This window comes from Cervus canadensis, chromosome 4 (assembly GCF_019320065.1).
Source record: "Cervus canadensis isolate Bull #8, Minnesota chromosome 4, ASM1932006v1, whole genome shotgun sequence".
Classification (NCBI taxonomy): domain Eukaryota; kingdom Metazoa; phylum Chordata; class Mammalia; order Artiodactyla; family Cervidae; genus Cervus; species Cervus canadensis.
The window spans coordinates 51,076,976-51,093,174 of NC_057389.1; the positions used below are offsets into that span (position 1 = coordinate 51,076,976).

At 44.0% G+C, this 16,199-nt stretch overlaps 1 protein-coding gene across 7 annotated transcripts in view; it reads left to right on the forward strand.

Moving 5' to 3' along the window:
- The window catches only part of PPP2R2B (protein phosphatase 2 regulatory subunit Bbeta), a 514,293-nt gene that overhangs the window by 441,227 nt on the left and 56,867 nt on the right, over positions 1 to 16,199 (forward strand). For all 7 annotated transcript variants that reach the window (XM_043465073.1, XM_043465072.1, XM_043465074.1 and 4 more), the window contains one exon: positions 6,858 to 7,022. In XM_043465073.1, the coding sequence (XP_043321008.1) occupies positions 6,858 to 7,022 (165 nt within the window). The remainder of the gene's footprint in view (positions 1 to 6,857; positions 7,023 to 16,199) is intronic.

Here is a 16,199-nt window from a genome sequence, read left to right on the forward strand (position 1 = left end):
CATTGGCTTTTTTTAAGCTCTTAAGAGAGGAAGATCCCTCGGAGTCCTCTTTGGAGATTTTCAGTGTGGTGCCATCCAGCAGCAAGTCCTTTCTGCTGACAAGATCTGGATGGCTTGTAATCACTGCTTTATATCCAAAGATTAAATTCAGACTTTGGAATAAAGACTCAAATAAACTCATGTCCCCTGAAACAGAATCCAGCTCTAATATGCTCAGTTTTCAAGGTCATGATAAGGCTATTCTCCACTTTCAGTACTGGCAGACTTGAAGTGCTATCTGAAAACCCTCGACTGCTTTTGAACATGGGTGTCTTACCCAGGTAAATCTAGAGTCCAGTCTCTGACTCGACAGGCAGACTGGCCTCCTGCTGGGCTCAGCTATCAGTAGTTGGCTTAGAAAGAAAGGGGAGAGAAAAAAACTCAGTATCAGCAAAATTAGCAAAGATCAAGACAGAAGCATATGAGAATATCTTCAAAAACTCACAAACCTAATGCATATAAAAGTTATCTTTGGGAAAAAATACATGTTTTATTTGAAAGTTGGGATTATTCAATCCACTGCCAAAACATTAAATAAATAACTTTTTCTCCACTGTCTTATTTGATCATCAAAATTCTCAGACTAACAGAGTTAACAGAATGATACCCATTCAAAGGCAAAGAAATTGAAATCCTGAGAGAAGGAAAATGACTTTCCCATATCTTGGAGCAAAATAGAGTTGGAAACAAAATGAATTCTAATCTTTTGACCCCACTGGTTACAATTGCAGTGTTTATCACAATATTGTCTTCAGCTTTACCCAGAGATGAGGTTCCTGGTTTCTCAACTGTCTCATAGCTGGTTCTAAGCCAAGGAAACTACTTTATTCACTGTTTGTTTTCTTGGTTTAATAATATGGATTCATTGTAGAGATTATAAAATGACCTATAATCTCACCACCTAATTTTGTGTATATACAAGGAATTTACATCACAATTTTAATGCTGGTTAATTCCACAGTAGGGCTCAGAAAAATAAGGAACTTTTTAAATTCTTAATTTATCCAGGAAGTCATCTTCTGTTCAATCTAGAGTCACACACACACACACACGTGTGCACACATACACACTGCCCATTCACACATATGTACTTTCTCCCCTGTTTTGCCTATTTAGCAGTTATTACTACCTAATAAACTATATATTCTATTTATTTATCTTGTTTAGTGACCATGTTCCCTTCTAGAACATAGGATCCATGGTTCAAGGGATTTTTTTGATCTGCTGTGGTCACAGCTATATCTTCTGTGCCTGGAACCTATCCCTGGCAGATTCTTTGTGAATATTTATTAAATACATGAAGGAACAAATGAATGAACCCAAGCTAGCATTTTTAAAGGATAATTTAATACTAACCTTAAAATCAAATCCCTCTGTAAGATATAACTATATTTTCTTCCATTCTATTCTCTCTCATTCTTTTTACATGCCTATGATCAGACTGTATATATTTTTATCTAACTTACCTCACCTAAAATTATACATATGTATAATAAGCATTAAAAAATCTTGTCTTTTTCAATCTTAAAATAGTACAACATCATTAAAAGAAAATGTAAAAGTGAAAAAACTGATAATTGAAAAGAAATTCATAGACCCACCCCAGTAGAACTATCAATGACATTTGGCATTTTTGCCTTTTAGGCCATCAGTTTCAGAGTATGAATTTCATTTTATTTTATTTTATTTTATTTTCAGAGTATAAATTTTAAATGACATTATGGTCACACTATAGATAGAATTTTTCCTGCAAGTTGTTTAACAGACTTGGCATTTTATTGCATAAACAATTTAATGATATCAACCAGAATTTACTCAATCATTTCCCTATTTCTGTGTATTAAGGTTGTTGTCAGTCTTTCTCCTTTATAATGTTTCTATAGACATTTTGATAGAAAACTTTTCCAAATTTGGGATCAAGGAAATGACTCTTGAATGGTCCCCATCCATCTCCCCTTGAGCATCCTTCCATAACCCTCTTCATCTCCTTACCCCACCGCTGATGTAATTTATGGCCTTGGCTTTTTATTTGTTTGAAGCTGATCCCTTAAGAGGTGACCTCCTAGTGTCTTCAATTATTATTTTAAATGATGCCTTAGGCCATTGCCTGGCACAGCAGTGCCCTCACCTTCCCACCTCCTGCCTTCCAAGCGTGGAGCTCAGCTGCCAAACTGGCTGTGCCCCCTCCCGTCCCCAGCGCTGCCTCGAGTCCCAGCAGAGAGGCATATTAACCCCTTTTGTTAGCAGAGGTAATTTGCCTGGGCTCAGCATTAATAAGGAATGCCATAAGCGGTTGGGGTCAGGATGAACAGATCTGTCAAGCCCCAGGGTTAATTTAATAGCAATCTGTTGGCTGTCTGCCTTGTATATTAGCCGTGAATCCATTGCTCTGTTTTGCCTTTGCTATTTAGTTCTTTGGGACAACAGGGAAATAATTTGGATAGAGAGCTCTAAAAGATGAGGAAAAGAAAATTGACTGTCAACATGCATCATTCCATTTCCAAGATAATACAGGGAGCCAGGCATTACTCCTTTCCTGTCTCCTTCCCTCCCAACATGAAGGGCACAACCACACATGCTGGAGGTGTGTATCTCCCTTGAGAACTGTATAAGGAAAAAGACTGAGTTTACAGATAATGCATGTAAAATATGCTCTCTTGTCATCCCCACACGCCATTGAATTTTTGGAAACTAGACTCCTCCTAAATGTTTTTAGAACTCAGAAAATCCTCCATCAGTTAACAATTCAAGAAACCCTTTATCATGTTTCTGTCTCAACTTACAGTTCCTTTAAAAAAAAAAAAAATCATCACATCAGAGAACACAAAACTCCTAGGTCAGATGCTGGGTCCAAATTCTGGTTCTAAAAAATGTAGCGCCCAGAGTGGTGGGTGAATTGAACAAGCACCAGTTCCAAGCAGAATCCCTCTCAGATAAGCCAGGGGAGTTTCAAGAGAGCCAGAATTACATTGCTGAGAAAGGCTGGCTCTGTGAGGGCCATTGTCAGTGAAGGAGGGTGGCGTGTGGTTAGGAACCAGGCTCTAGAGTCAAACAAACCTGGGTTCAGATCCCAGCTCCACCCACTACCATCATATAACATTAAGTAACTTACCTCAGTCACTATTTCCTCTGCTCAAAAACAGGTCTATTAATAATATTAGCGTCATAAGGATGAAGTGAAAAGCAAATGAGACAGTGTGTGGCACTTGATGAACTTTGGCAACTGCTTTTTATTTTCGTATTATCTTCCTTGTTGTCCTTATCACCACAATTACTAAAAAGAGGATTGGAGTCATGACTTTTCTCCTGAACCCCATAAGTTCAGACCCAAAGAAGCACTCTATTTAGTCACAAGGAAGATGCTTGGGTGTGAGGGATGGTGGGCAGGCTTGGAGGTCCAGGATGGATGGAGGGGAAGGAGAGAGGAAGGGTCCAGAGGCAGCAGCCCTAAGCACACTCAGTTCTCATGGTGTTCTTGAAGGTGGAGGATGCTCCTGGTTTCATATATATGTTTAAGCACTTCATTTTCACACGTTCTAACTTGTGAGCTTTATTTTTAGGTGAGAAAAAAAGTAACCATAGATGTAGCACCTCCCCCTCCCACACAGCCAAGATCCTTTCCAGTTAAGCTTGTTTTTAGAGCTGTACTGGTAGAGGTTGAGAAAGCTGACACCAGATTTTCTTGCCCTATTTTGGGAAAAGAGAAACATGCTCACTGGCACAGTGGAGTATGGAGGCTCTTTCTGGAGGGAAATGAAGTCTGACAACAGCTAAACACTAACCTCTGCTCACCCCACCCTGTATTGTGGCTACAAAGCCCAGGGCATGCATGGGTCAGGGGGCTGGAGCGAACCCCAGAGCTGCAGCTTGGGGCCTTCTTCTGGGGGGAAACAGGCTCCTGTTCCCCAGCATATGATGCTAACTGTGATAATATTTATAACTCTGAGAGCAGTTGAGTTGAAAGGTAGTATTTTATGAGTCCAGGGGACCTACATGCTCTGGAGGCACAAGTTATATCCGCATCTGGGTTGCTGAGGGAAATTGTAGCAAGATGTAATGTTAGTTCAGTCTCAAGCTAATTTTAGAAAGAACCCAACAGGATTTATAAGAGATAATTGAAGGAGAAACAGGCACAACTAGATACACAGCCATTATTGCCTCAAACTATGTGCAGGAGCATGGGTGACGTTTGCTAATAGATGACTACTTTGTTAGTGCTAATGTGACTAAAAATATCAGTGCATTTACTCATTACTCTTTTAAACTCTAAGGAGATTAGGCCACCAACCTCACAAAAAAACATAGACTTTTATCCATCCCAGTCTAATGGCATGGTCTGTCTCAAGTTATTGCTTGTTGATTCAAGGCAGTGTTTTCCGAAATGTGATTCGTAAGTTCCTGGCACACACATAAATGTGTTCATTTTAATTATTAAATGCATTTATTTCAGGTGTGTTATTTAAAATGTAACTAGCTTTTTAAACCGATGATTTCATGAATATTGGATTACTGATTATGAGGCTGAGTAAAGAAAAAAGTAAGTCGATCTAAGTTCACCCACAGAAACAAATGTTAAGTTAAAAAATGCTACCCAGTGATAAACAGGAGGGGCAAAATCACAAATATGGCTCAAAAGTGAGAATCACTTTGGTTCACAGCATCTGCATCAAGAGACCTCTTCCTTTGCTGGTTCTCAGACAGCAAGCCCTCAGGCACCTCCCTACCTGCACCCAGGTCCCCCGCGCTCTCAGTAGGAATGTGAATGGGTCAGCACAAACTCACGCCCACTAAAGGTGTTTGTTTCTGTTAGGGCACCATCATATTGATAGATGAAAGGCCAAATGTTTCATTTCAATACACAAGGGTATGTTCCTTAAAAATAGAGGTATGATAATTCTTCATCAGAAAGGAAAATACTCAGGACAAAAAAAGAAAAACGAAGATAAAACTAGGGAGGCCAAAACTATCCTGCTGTGCAATTGGATGGCTTCTTTTTAATACGTGAACTCCCACACAAGCTCTAAAGCAAATCACAGTTTGTGGAGATTTGAGATCCTGTATATCTTCAGTAAGAGAAATTTTGCATAATTACTAAAAAGTGCAAATCTTGCACCTGGGATAAAATCCTACCACTGCCACTCTTTAGCCATGTGACTTGGGGCACGTTACTTACATACTCCAAGACTCTGTTTCCACCCTTTAAAAAACAGGGATAAGTAAAGTGCTAATTAGAGAGCTGTTATAAGGATTAAATGAAAGAAAGCACATGACGTGCTTTGCACAGAGATTGACCTATAGTCAGTGCTCAGTAAGTGGTAGCAGCTGTTATTATTATAATTTCATTGACATTATTTTTTTATTGCAGTAAAATTATTTTACAGTTTTATGTTAGTCTCTGCTGTCCAATGAAGTAAATCAGCTATAAGTATACATATATCCCCTCCCTCTTGAGTCTCCTTCCCATCCGCCCCCATCCCACCCATCCAGGTCATCACAGAGCACCAAGCTGAGTTCCCTGTATTATATGGTAGCTTCCCACGAGCTCTCTGTTTTACACATGGTGGTGTATATATGTCAGTGTTTCTCTCCCGATATGGCCCGCCCCTGCCCTCCCTGCGTCCACAGGTCCATTCTGTACATTTGTGTCTCTATTCCTGCCCTGCTAATAGGCTCATCAGTACTATTTTTCTAGATTCCACATATATACATTAATATATGATATTTCTTTTTCTCTTTGTGACTTAACTCTGTATGACAGCTCTAAGTTCATCCACATCTCTACAAATGATCTAATTGCTTTCCCTTTTATGACTGAATAATATTCCACTGTATCCTACTACTGCTGCTAAGTCACTTTAGTCATGTCCAACTCTGTGCAACCCCATAGATGGCAACCCACCAGGCTCCCCCGTCCCTGGGATTCTCCAGACAAGAACACTGGAGTGGGTTGCCATTTCCTTCTCCAATGCAGGAAAGTGAAGTTGCTCAGTTGTATCCAACTCTTTGCTACCCCATGGACTGTAGCCTACCAGGCTCCTCTGTCCATGGGATTTTCCAGGCAAGAGTACTGGAGTGGGGTGCCATTGCCTTCTCCGAATATTCCACTGTATATATGTACCAAATCTTCTTTATCCATTCATCTATCATTTAGGACATTTAGGTTGTTTCCATGTCCTGGCTATTGTAAATAGTGCTACAGTGAATGTTGGGGTATACATGTCCTTTTAAATTATGATTTTCTCAGGGCAGTTCTGATTTGAGTTTTTTAAGGAACCTTCATAGTGGCTGTCTCAATTTACATTCCCACCCAACAGTGCAGGCAGGTTCCCTTCTCTCCACACCCTCTCTAAAGATCTAAGGGGTTTTGTGGGAGAAGATTCACAGTCTGTCCTAGATATAATTTATCAGCCCAGGGGTTTGGTTAAAATTTCAAATATATTGAATTATTTAGTTGTGACGGGACTGGTTTCTTAACCACTGTTATAAAATGAGAAAGGAAAGCCCTTGCAGCCTGGCACAGTTTAGCCTGACTGCATGAGCAGGTGACTTTAATGTGGATGGAGCATCTGCGTGTGATGGGGGATGGAACCCTGATTAGGGCCTGGGGGGACCTGAGGTCTAGTTCTCCCTTTGGCCACTGAACGTCCTGGGCCTCACCTGCGTGAGTCCAGTGATAGCCGCCTGCCTGCTCACAGAGTCCTGATGAGGCTCCTCCGTGTGTGCTCAGCGCTGACCTGTTCCTCTAGATAAAGCGATGATGCTTAGTCCCCGCGGAGGCGCCCGTCCCCGCGGCGCCCTCCTTGACTCGCCCGCGCCAGATATCGTGGACATCAAGCCGGCCAACATGGAGGAGCTCACGGAGGTGATCACGGCGGCCGAGTTCCACCCCCACCACTGCAACACCTTCGTGTACAGCAGCAGCAAGGGGACCATCCGGCTGTGTGACATGCGGGCGTCGGCGCTGTGTGACCGGCACACCAAGTGTGAGTAGCCAGCCGCGCCGGGGCTGAGGGAGGGGGTGCGCCCCCGGCCCCGACGCGCAGAAGGAGAAGGGGGAGGGCCTGGGGGGCTGCTGTCCTTCCCCACCTCAGACACGCCCGGAGTAAGGAAGCTACACACGTGTTGTCCTGACTCGGGAGTCGGCTCCAAGTCTGGTATTTGAGTAGAGAGAAAACCTTTACTGGTGTCGAATCCCACCAGCGCTGGCTTTGGGCCGTGGAATACAGAGGTGAATAAGGCCTGAGTCCTGTCATTGTCACATTGTGAAATGATCTGAATTATGTTTTAAGGTCCCTCTGGCGGCCCTGGGGGAAATGAACCTGAGGACAGGAAGCGGGTTTGGGAGGACCAGTTAGGAGAGGGTTGTGATACCAGGCAGGAGACTTGGGTCGCCGGGACAAGGGCGGGGTGGGGAAGTGGAGAGGAGTGGGCGGGTTCTGGACGGATCCTGGCAGTAGAATCAGCTGGACTTGCTGGACAGTTGGGGAGCCTGCGAATATACAGGAATCGAGAATCGCACCTGGGAATGGTGACTAAGTTCATACTGTAGTGTGTATTTGGAAGTTGTTGAGAGTAGATCTTGAAAGTTCTCATCGTAAAGAAATTGCAATTCTGCATGGTGATTGCTGCTAACTGAACTTAAATATTTGCACTGTATACATATATCAAGTCATTATGTTGTATGAAACTAATATACTATTATATATCAATTATATATCAATTTTTTAAAAAAAGTAGCAACTGAGGGTCAGGGATTATTAGCTTCATGGAGAGGATGAGGCTTTGAGAAGCAGCACCCTAGAAGGCGCAGTCGTTCTAGTGGGCACTCAGGAGGGCTTCAGAGAGGAGGATGGGGTCGAGTCCCCCAGGCTCACAGGCCTAGGGGTCACGCTGGTGTTTTCATGGTGTTGATGGTGCAAAGCGGCTCCAAACTCATGGGGGCTGAGTGCTTGGTGGCCAAAGGCTAGGACCGATTTAAGCGAGTGAAGCAAGAGCCAGGTGTAGTGGACAGGATGAACCTGGGGCTAGTGGAGAGGTTTTCTAGAAAACAAAACGCTTCCTGGAGTAAAGGTGCCTGGAGGGCAGCCGTCGTCCGTACCCAGGGTCAGGCTAAAGAACGTGCAGCTTCCAGGATGCTCAGGAGCCACAGGATCTGAGTGTCTGGCCAGCGCCGTCTGCCAGGGCTGCTCTGCCACTGAAACTTACCATGAAGAACTGGGAGGGAAGCCCTCTCTCCCCCACAGCCCCAGTTTTTCATTTTAATTCCTAGTGACGTGAGCGAAGTGATGATCATCTGTATGAGGTGTGGCTCGGAGTCGGGTGACTATCTGGGTCATTTTGATCATGTCCATGTACTCCTTTGCTGTGAGGAGTATTGCCCAGGGGAGCTGGTCTAACTCAGGTGGTGGGATGTAGATTGCATGGATCCTGGAGTCATACAGACCCAGGTCAGAGCCAGGCTAATCTCTTATTAGCCACCTGACTTTGTCCAACTTTCCCTTACCTTTCCAAGCCTGTTCTCTCATATGAAAAATGGGTAAGATAATATCATCCACCTCACGGGTTTGTCGCAGGGCTTAGGTAAGATAATCATTAAGAATTGTTAATGAGATGTGTCATACTAAGTGTATTTTACACTTCTGGAAGATTTTGATTCAGATGCTCCACGTGTCCAGTACTCAGTAGTTGTGTGTAGCTACTATACTGGACAGTGCTGACTTAAGACTGACCTAAGACATTTCCTTCATTGCAGAAGGTTCTCTTGAAGACTACTGATCTGTACTATTGGCTCCTTGAGGACATGGACTTGTTCTGTTTTGTTCACTGTTGATTTCCCAGCACCTGAAATAGTACCTGGCTCATGATATATGCTTTATCAATGTTTGTTAGTGTCTGATCTTTGAGCCAACAAGGGGGACTGATATGGCTGGTATATAAAAATGACTTGGAGAAGGAACAGGTGAAGTTCAGGAGGAATGCAAGAGCCTGGTCATAATGGCCATGATAATGGCCTTAAATTTTCTTTCAAACTAAATGAACAGCCACTAAATTAACCAGGGGACTAATCTGACTACAGTTATTTTTTGGAGAAGTTGCTTAGACTGAAGAAGAAGGATGGATGTTGGGTTCTGTCTGGGAGAACAAAGGGACACAAGGAAAGAGGTTAGGAAGATCCTATAATGAACACAAGGATTTCTTAACAATGCATTGTTAAATTAAGGGCACAGGATTCTTTCTTTGGTGGAGGTGGTTGTCCTATGCATTGTAGAGTGCTTTTCAGCATACCTGGTCTTTTCACACTAGATACAAGCAGCAAAGGCCAGTTGTGACAACTCAAAATGACTCCAGACATTGTGAAATATCCTGGGATGAAAATTGCTTCTAGCTGAGAACCGCAGATCTAGACTAAAATTCATTGGCAGGTCTTCAACATGATCTTCTTGTATCTGTGATCTGTCCATTACTTATAAGCATTCTGAGAGGTACAATGGAAAGGTAAGACATCTCCTAACACTCAAGCAATGTCAAGCTTGGCTGATGAGGCAAGATGTATCAGGGACACCCAAATGAGTGGTGGAGACAATTAGGGGTATGGACATTCGTAGGAGCGTGGGACATTGGAGGGAGACCTCAAAGTAGGGAGGCAGAGGCTGAGGAGTCATGTTGAAGCACAGGTAGGATTTGGTTAGGTGAGAAATAGAGAGAAGGGTGTTTTTGGCCTTGCACACAAGGGCACAGCCTTCAGGGCAAAAACCTGAAGTTAGGAAGTGATGTAACGCCTTTAAAGAGTCTTAGCAAGAAGTGTTGGGCTTGGGTTAAAGAGGAATATGAAGAAAATGAGGTCAAATAGGTATGATGGTTTATATCAAGTCAGTGGTTGAATATCAGAGTCAAAAGTCTATGCCTTCATTCATTCATTCATTCATTCATTCACTGAGTACCTGCTCTATACCCAGAGTCCGGCTCCTCTGATAGCTAGTCCGTCTTAAAATTCTGCGCCAGGTTCAGCACTCCCAGAGCCAGGCCATGAACCTTGCTGCTGTGAAGGAAGGGCAGTGGAAAGCTATTCAGCCTCTCTGATGTGCTCTGGGTGCCCTGGCCTCTCAGCAAAAGTAAAACGCCACACACCTGGCAGAGGCCCAACACCTGAGGGGACATTCTGACCACAGTGGATTTTCTTTGAAGTCTTATTTTTCCATCTTAAAATTTCACATGGGTTTTACATTTTATTCCCATAAAATGACTACTTTCCACTTAATTTAATATTTACATTTGTACCCATCCCCAAATTTCAAATGAAATTGACATTTCCAAAAGATGCAACATTTATCTATGGCTTCCTATACTACTTGGTGCACCCCTGTATCCTCTTCCTCCTCCTCCCTGACCTCCAAGGATACATACGTGTGCCCCAGTTTGAGAAGCACAGTTCCTAGTATGTGAAGAGCAATTGGAGATCACTTGGTTGGAGAACAGAGTTATAGAATTTATATTTTATGGAAGATTAACACAATGGTGGTGGGAAGAAACAGGGGAATTAGAAGGTGGTGCTTTTGTCTCAATACAGTGGAAATTCATAACCTAGATAAGGGTGGTAGCTATGGAAATTGAAGAGAAAGAAAAGGGAAAAATAAACATTTTCTTTTAAAATAACTGTGGGTATGTAAAGCAATATTAGAGATTGGCATTCATCACACATGGATATTACTTATTCCTTATCCTGCCCCTCTAGAGGAAGACAAGAACCGAATCTATTGGGTTGACCGAATAATTCATTCAGACTTTTTCATAAGATGTTACAGAAAACCCCCAGTGAACTTTTTAGCTAACCCAATATTTTGCTCACATTGTATCACAAAAGACTGACATACAAACATATGCTCAGTAAATATTGATTCCATAAATAAATTTATGCCTGAGGTTTGACATAAATTGCATGTGGATTGTGGACTCATAAGAAGCCATACGGAAAGGGAGTGAGGGGTGAGGACCAGTCTGGGACATGGTCCCAGCTGTGTGGGAGGAGACATGAGTCATCTCACTGGGCTTGAAGGGCCACCAGCCCAAAGTGGATGGCAGAGACTGCACAAGAAACCAGGTGTGTTCACAGCCCCTTGTGGCAGACACCAGCCTGGCTCTGGAGTCAGACAGACCCACATCAGGGCTGGATAGTGAGGAGGAAGCTGACTAGAAGGCACGATGAACTCTGAACTCAAGATGGAAAAAGGATAAGGCCTTAGAAAGTTCCAGAATTAGAATGGCTTAGAGCAGAAGCGTCAGAATCTGAACTCAGCTCTGACACTTAGCAGCTGCATGACCCCCCGAATCAAGTTATTGAATCCCTCTGAATCCCAAGCTCCTCGTTAGACATAGAGATAATAAAGACTGTCTCATAGGGCTGGTTATTCATGAGGAGTAACTGTCATCATGTGTCGAAGAGCTGAGCCCTGAGTCAGGCACATGGAAGTCAGCAAATGTCAGCAGCTGTTACCACAGTTGCTCCTCCTGTGCGTGCGTGCTAAGTTGCTTTAGTTGTGTCCGACTCTTTGTGACCCCATGGACCATAGCCCACCAGGCTCCTCTGTCCATGGGATTCTCCAGGCAAGAATATTGGAGTGGGTTGCCACGCCCTTCTCCAGGTACTCCTCCTGAGTCCCTCTGATTTGAGGCTGGCAGCTACAAGGAGGTCAAAACTCCAACCCTCCTTCCAGATATGTAAGGCCCATTATTCATTTATTTAACTAGTACTTATTGACCACAAACTATATGTGAGGTACTGTATCTGACTCTGAGATACAGTGATGAGCAAAGCTGGGTCTGCTTTCTTCCTTCTTGGGGCTCAAGGTCAGTATTGGTGAGGGTCTGCAGAGAAACGGAGCCAATAGGAAATATACATCTTTTATACATATATATGTATAATATATATATATACACACACATACATACATATGCATATGTGTGTGCATGTATTATATGTGTGTATATAAATATGAAATAATTGTTAGAAGTATTTGGGTCGTGCAATTAGGGAGGCCAGCAGGTCCCACAACCTGCAGTGTGCCTGCAGGAGACCCAAAAGGGCTGATGAAGTACTTTTAACACGCAGGCCAGCAGGCTTGTGGTCCAAGAAGAGCCAGCGTTCCAGTTCAACAGCAAAGGCAGGGAAAATTTGATGTCCAGGCTGGAAGGAGTCAGGCAGCAGAATTTCCTCTTACTGGAGGGAGGGTCAGCTTTTCGTTCTATTCGGATCTTCAACTGATGGGATAAGGCCCACCCCCATTAAGAAGGACAATCTGCTTTACCCAGTCTATTGATATAAATGTTAAATTCATTCAAAAACAACCCTCTAAAAGCCAAAGGATTATGTCTGACCAAATATCTGGCCACCCCATTGTCCAGTCAAGTCAATGCATAAGATGAACCATCACACCATCTGAGGAGGGAAGATGCATTCATCAGAGAATCCCAGATAGATATGACATCATGACTGTAATAAGTGGTGTGAAACAGAGGCTTGTGGTGCTGGGAGGGGATGTAGCAAGGACCTTATAACCCAAGGCAGTGAGCTCTGAGCTTCTGCCTAAAGACTGAGACATTCCCTGAGGAAGATACTGGGGAGAGTCATTGAGCCCACACACCCAGGTGTCCCAGAGGCTGCTTCTCCCTGCAGTCTGGGTCCCACGCAGCCCTGGAGGAGCAGAACCCAGTGGACAGTCCCTAGGGAGGCCAAGAGCTAGCCGGCCACTTGCAGACCCCTGCCGCATCCTTGCCTCCCCGCGTCCCATCCTGACACCGACAGCACTCAAAATTGCCAGCCGCCAGCCTCCTAATCTAATTAAGGAGCGAACGAAATTCATTTTCTTGACTCAGTCCAAAGTGCCGACCTTCCTCGGTGAGCATCTCCCTTTGTTTGGCTGCTGCAGCGGCAGCCCCAGCTCCCGCCAACTGGGAAAACAAGTTCAATCTGACCTCGCGCCTGACATTTCATATTGATTTTCTCTATCGTCCTCCAATGCCAGCCTTCCGCGGACCATGGTTCAGCCCGGGTGTGCAAACGGAATTGAGACAGTTCATCAGAGTTCAAAATGAAAAGCAACATTGGCTTTCGGAGATGAGCTCTGAGAAGGAGGGTATTTAATAACCGTCGGTGTTTAATCAAAATGCCGAGGAGATTCGTGCTATCAGAGCTGCATATATTAATTTCCATATGTCCCTCACTCTGCATACTCAGCAGGGGTTGGAAAGGATGATTCTCTTCCTCATCTCTCAGTTTTTTTTTTTTCTATTGCTCCTGGCGGTAGTGACAAGGGTTGTGTTTGCAGTTTGAGATTCTAATGCCTGAAACAATAGGGTGCTGATGGCAGCAGCAGTGGCTGAGCTGAATTTTGCTTTTCCCTTTTAATGTGTGAGTGTTGGGAGTTGGGGCTTCCCTGGTGGCCCAGTGGTAAAGAATTCACCTTCTAATGTAGGAGACACAGGTTCGATTCCTGAGTCAGGAGGATCTCCTGGAGGAGGAAATGGCAACCCACTCCAGTATTCTTGCTTGGAGAATCCCACGGACAGAGGAGCCTGGCAGGCTACAGTCCATGGGGTTGCAAAGAGTCAGACACTTAGCAACTAAACAACAATTAGGAGTTGAATGAAAAAACTGGCCAGGTGTGGTGAATGATAACCAAGGACATGAGAGAGACTTTAAATTTAAACTCCCTTCCAAGCCCCACGAGAAGCTGGTCCCTGCCCACCTTTCCATCCTCAGTTCCTTGTAGTCTGACCACAATGGCCTGCTTCCTGCACCTTAGCACACCCAGCCCTTTCCTGCCTCAGGCCCCTTGCACAGCCTCTCCCCTACCTGAAATGCCCTCCCACCATGCCTTCCCTTGTCTGGACTACTCTCATTTTTTAGGTCTCTGGGAAAATACCTCTCAAAGAGGACTTCTCTGTTTCCCCATCTTCACTCTATTTCTACTGCATCACCCCACTTTATTTCCTTACATATGTCTTAGTTCTCAGCTATAGATATTTTTCTTCATCTGTCTCCCTGACTAGAATGTAGTCTCCATAAAGACGTGTGTGCATGCTATGTCACTTCAGTCCTATCCGACCCTGTGAGACCCCATGGACTGTAGCCCACAGGCTCCTCTGTCCATGGGTTTCTCCAGGCAAGAATACTAGAGTGGGTTGTCACACCCTCCTCCAAGGGATCTTCCCAACCAAGGGACCAAACTCACGTCTCATTATATCTCTTGCATTGGCAGGCAACTTCTTTACCACTAGCACCACCTGGGAAGCCCCCATAAAGGCAGGAACTTTATTTCTTTTACCAACCACTGCATTACTAACACTTAGCATGATACCCAGCTACAAGTGAGGCTTCTCTGAGCTACTGTGGTGGAAAGGCAGGCGGGTGGGAAAAGGCAGTTGAGAGAACGGGTTTTCAGTTACAAGAGTTGTTATAACAAAGTACCATGGGCTGGGTGACTTAAAAAACAAAATGTAATTGTCTCCCTGTTCTGGAGGCTAGAAGTCCTGGACCAAGGCATCACCAGGGTTGGTTTCCTCTGAAGACCATGGAGAAAGGATCTCTTCCAGGGCTCTCCCCTTGGCTTGCTGCTGACCAGCCTCTCCCTGTGTCTTCATGTCATCTTCTCTCTGCATGTGTCTGGGTCCCAAACTGTCCTTCTTATAAGAACACTAGTCATAGTGGATTAGGGTCAACCCTCATGACCTCATTTTTTTCATTTAATTACCTCTTTAAAGATCCTACCTCCAAATATGGTTACATTCTGAAGCACTGAGGATTAGGACTTCAACGTAAGAATTTGGGGGAGGGGGTACACAGTTTGGCCCATAATAGAAGACCTGAAAATAATCCAGAGCACAGTCCCTGGGGCTGACAGATCCAGGGGTGGGTCCCGGGCTTGTTCACCACAGGCAGCCTGAGCAGGTTGCCAACGCTGATCCTTTCCTAAAGGTGGTGAGGGTGAAAAGTGGGCATGGACCTGGGACACTTAGTGCAACCCCAACCTGTCATGAGCACACAGTGCGTGTGGCTCTTACTTAATGAGGAGGGGACCAGAGGATGGGGCAATAAAACCTGTAGTGAGCCTCTACACCTCCCCATGTGTTCTATGGTGATGATGTCTGGGTACTTTCATGTAGTGTGGAAGCATAATTTCCCTCTGAATAAAGGGGACTTGAACTGATTTTCCTGGAGGAGGGCATGACAACCCACCCCAGTATTCTGGCCTGGAGAATCCCATGGACAGAGCAGCCTGGTGGGCTACAGTCCATGGATCTCAAAGAGTTGGACATGACTGAAGTGATTTAGCATGCGTGCAGACAGGAACTGATTTTAGAGGTGATGAGGTGCTAAGAAGTCTATTTCCTACTCAAAAATCATGCATAAGCATCCTGAGTAAGCAGAGTTTGTTTTAACATCATACAAGAAAAGCAGAAGCTTAGGTGTATGGGATTGCCAGATACACACCATTGAATATAAAGTAGATTTTAAAAAATAAAGCAAGAACCTAAAGTATAGCACAGGGAACTGTATTTCATATCCTGTAATAATCTATAACAGAAAAGAATATATACTGAATCACTTTGCTCTATACCTGAAACTAACACAATATTGTAAATCAACTCTACTTCAATTTAAATAAGTCATTTTAAGAAAACTAGCAAGTGGAATCCTCAAATGGGAGTGGGAATTGAGAAAGGGATTCCATGAAGGGCCATAGAGATGTGACTTGCCAGCGACCTTTGGACACAGTTAAAGATGGAGCATGCGGGGAAATGCTTATGATAAATGTTAAAGCAGGATGCAGGGTTACAAACCCATCCTGAGTTCAGCAATGTGAAGGTAAGGACAAGGGGGTGTTCATGAAAGGGATGATGTCAGGGCCCTGAAATACAGGCAGTTTTCCTGTTTTCCAGATTCTCCCCAAGGTTGCAGTTTTACTTCTTTTTTTTTTTCCCTCCTTTATTTATTTATTTATTTATTTTTTCAGTGGATTTTGTCATACATTGATATGAATCAGCCATAGATTTACACGTATTCCCCATCCCGATCCCCGCTCCCAGTTTTACTTCTTTAATTGGAAGAAGCTTGGTGGCTAACCAGAGAGCCTGCTGGGTGCCTCAGCTCCAAGATGGACAAA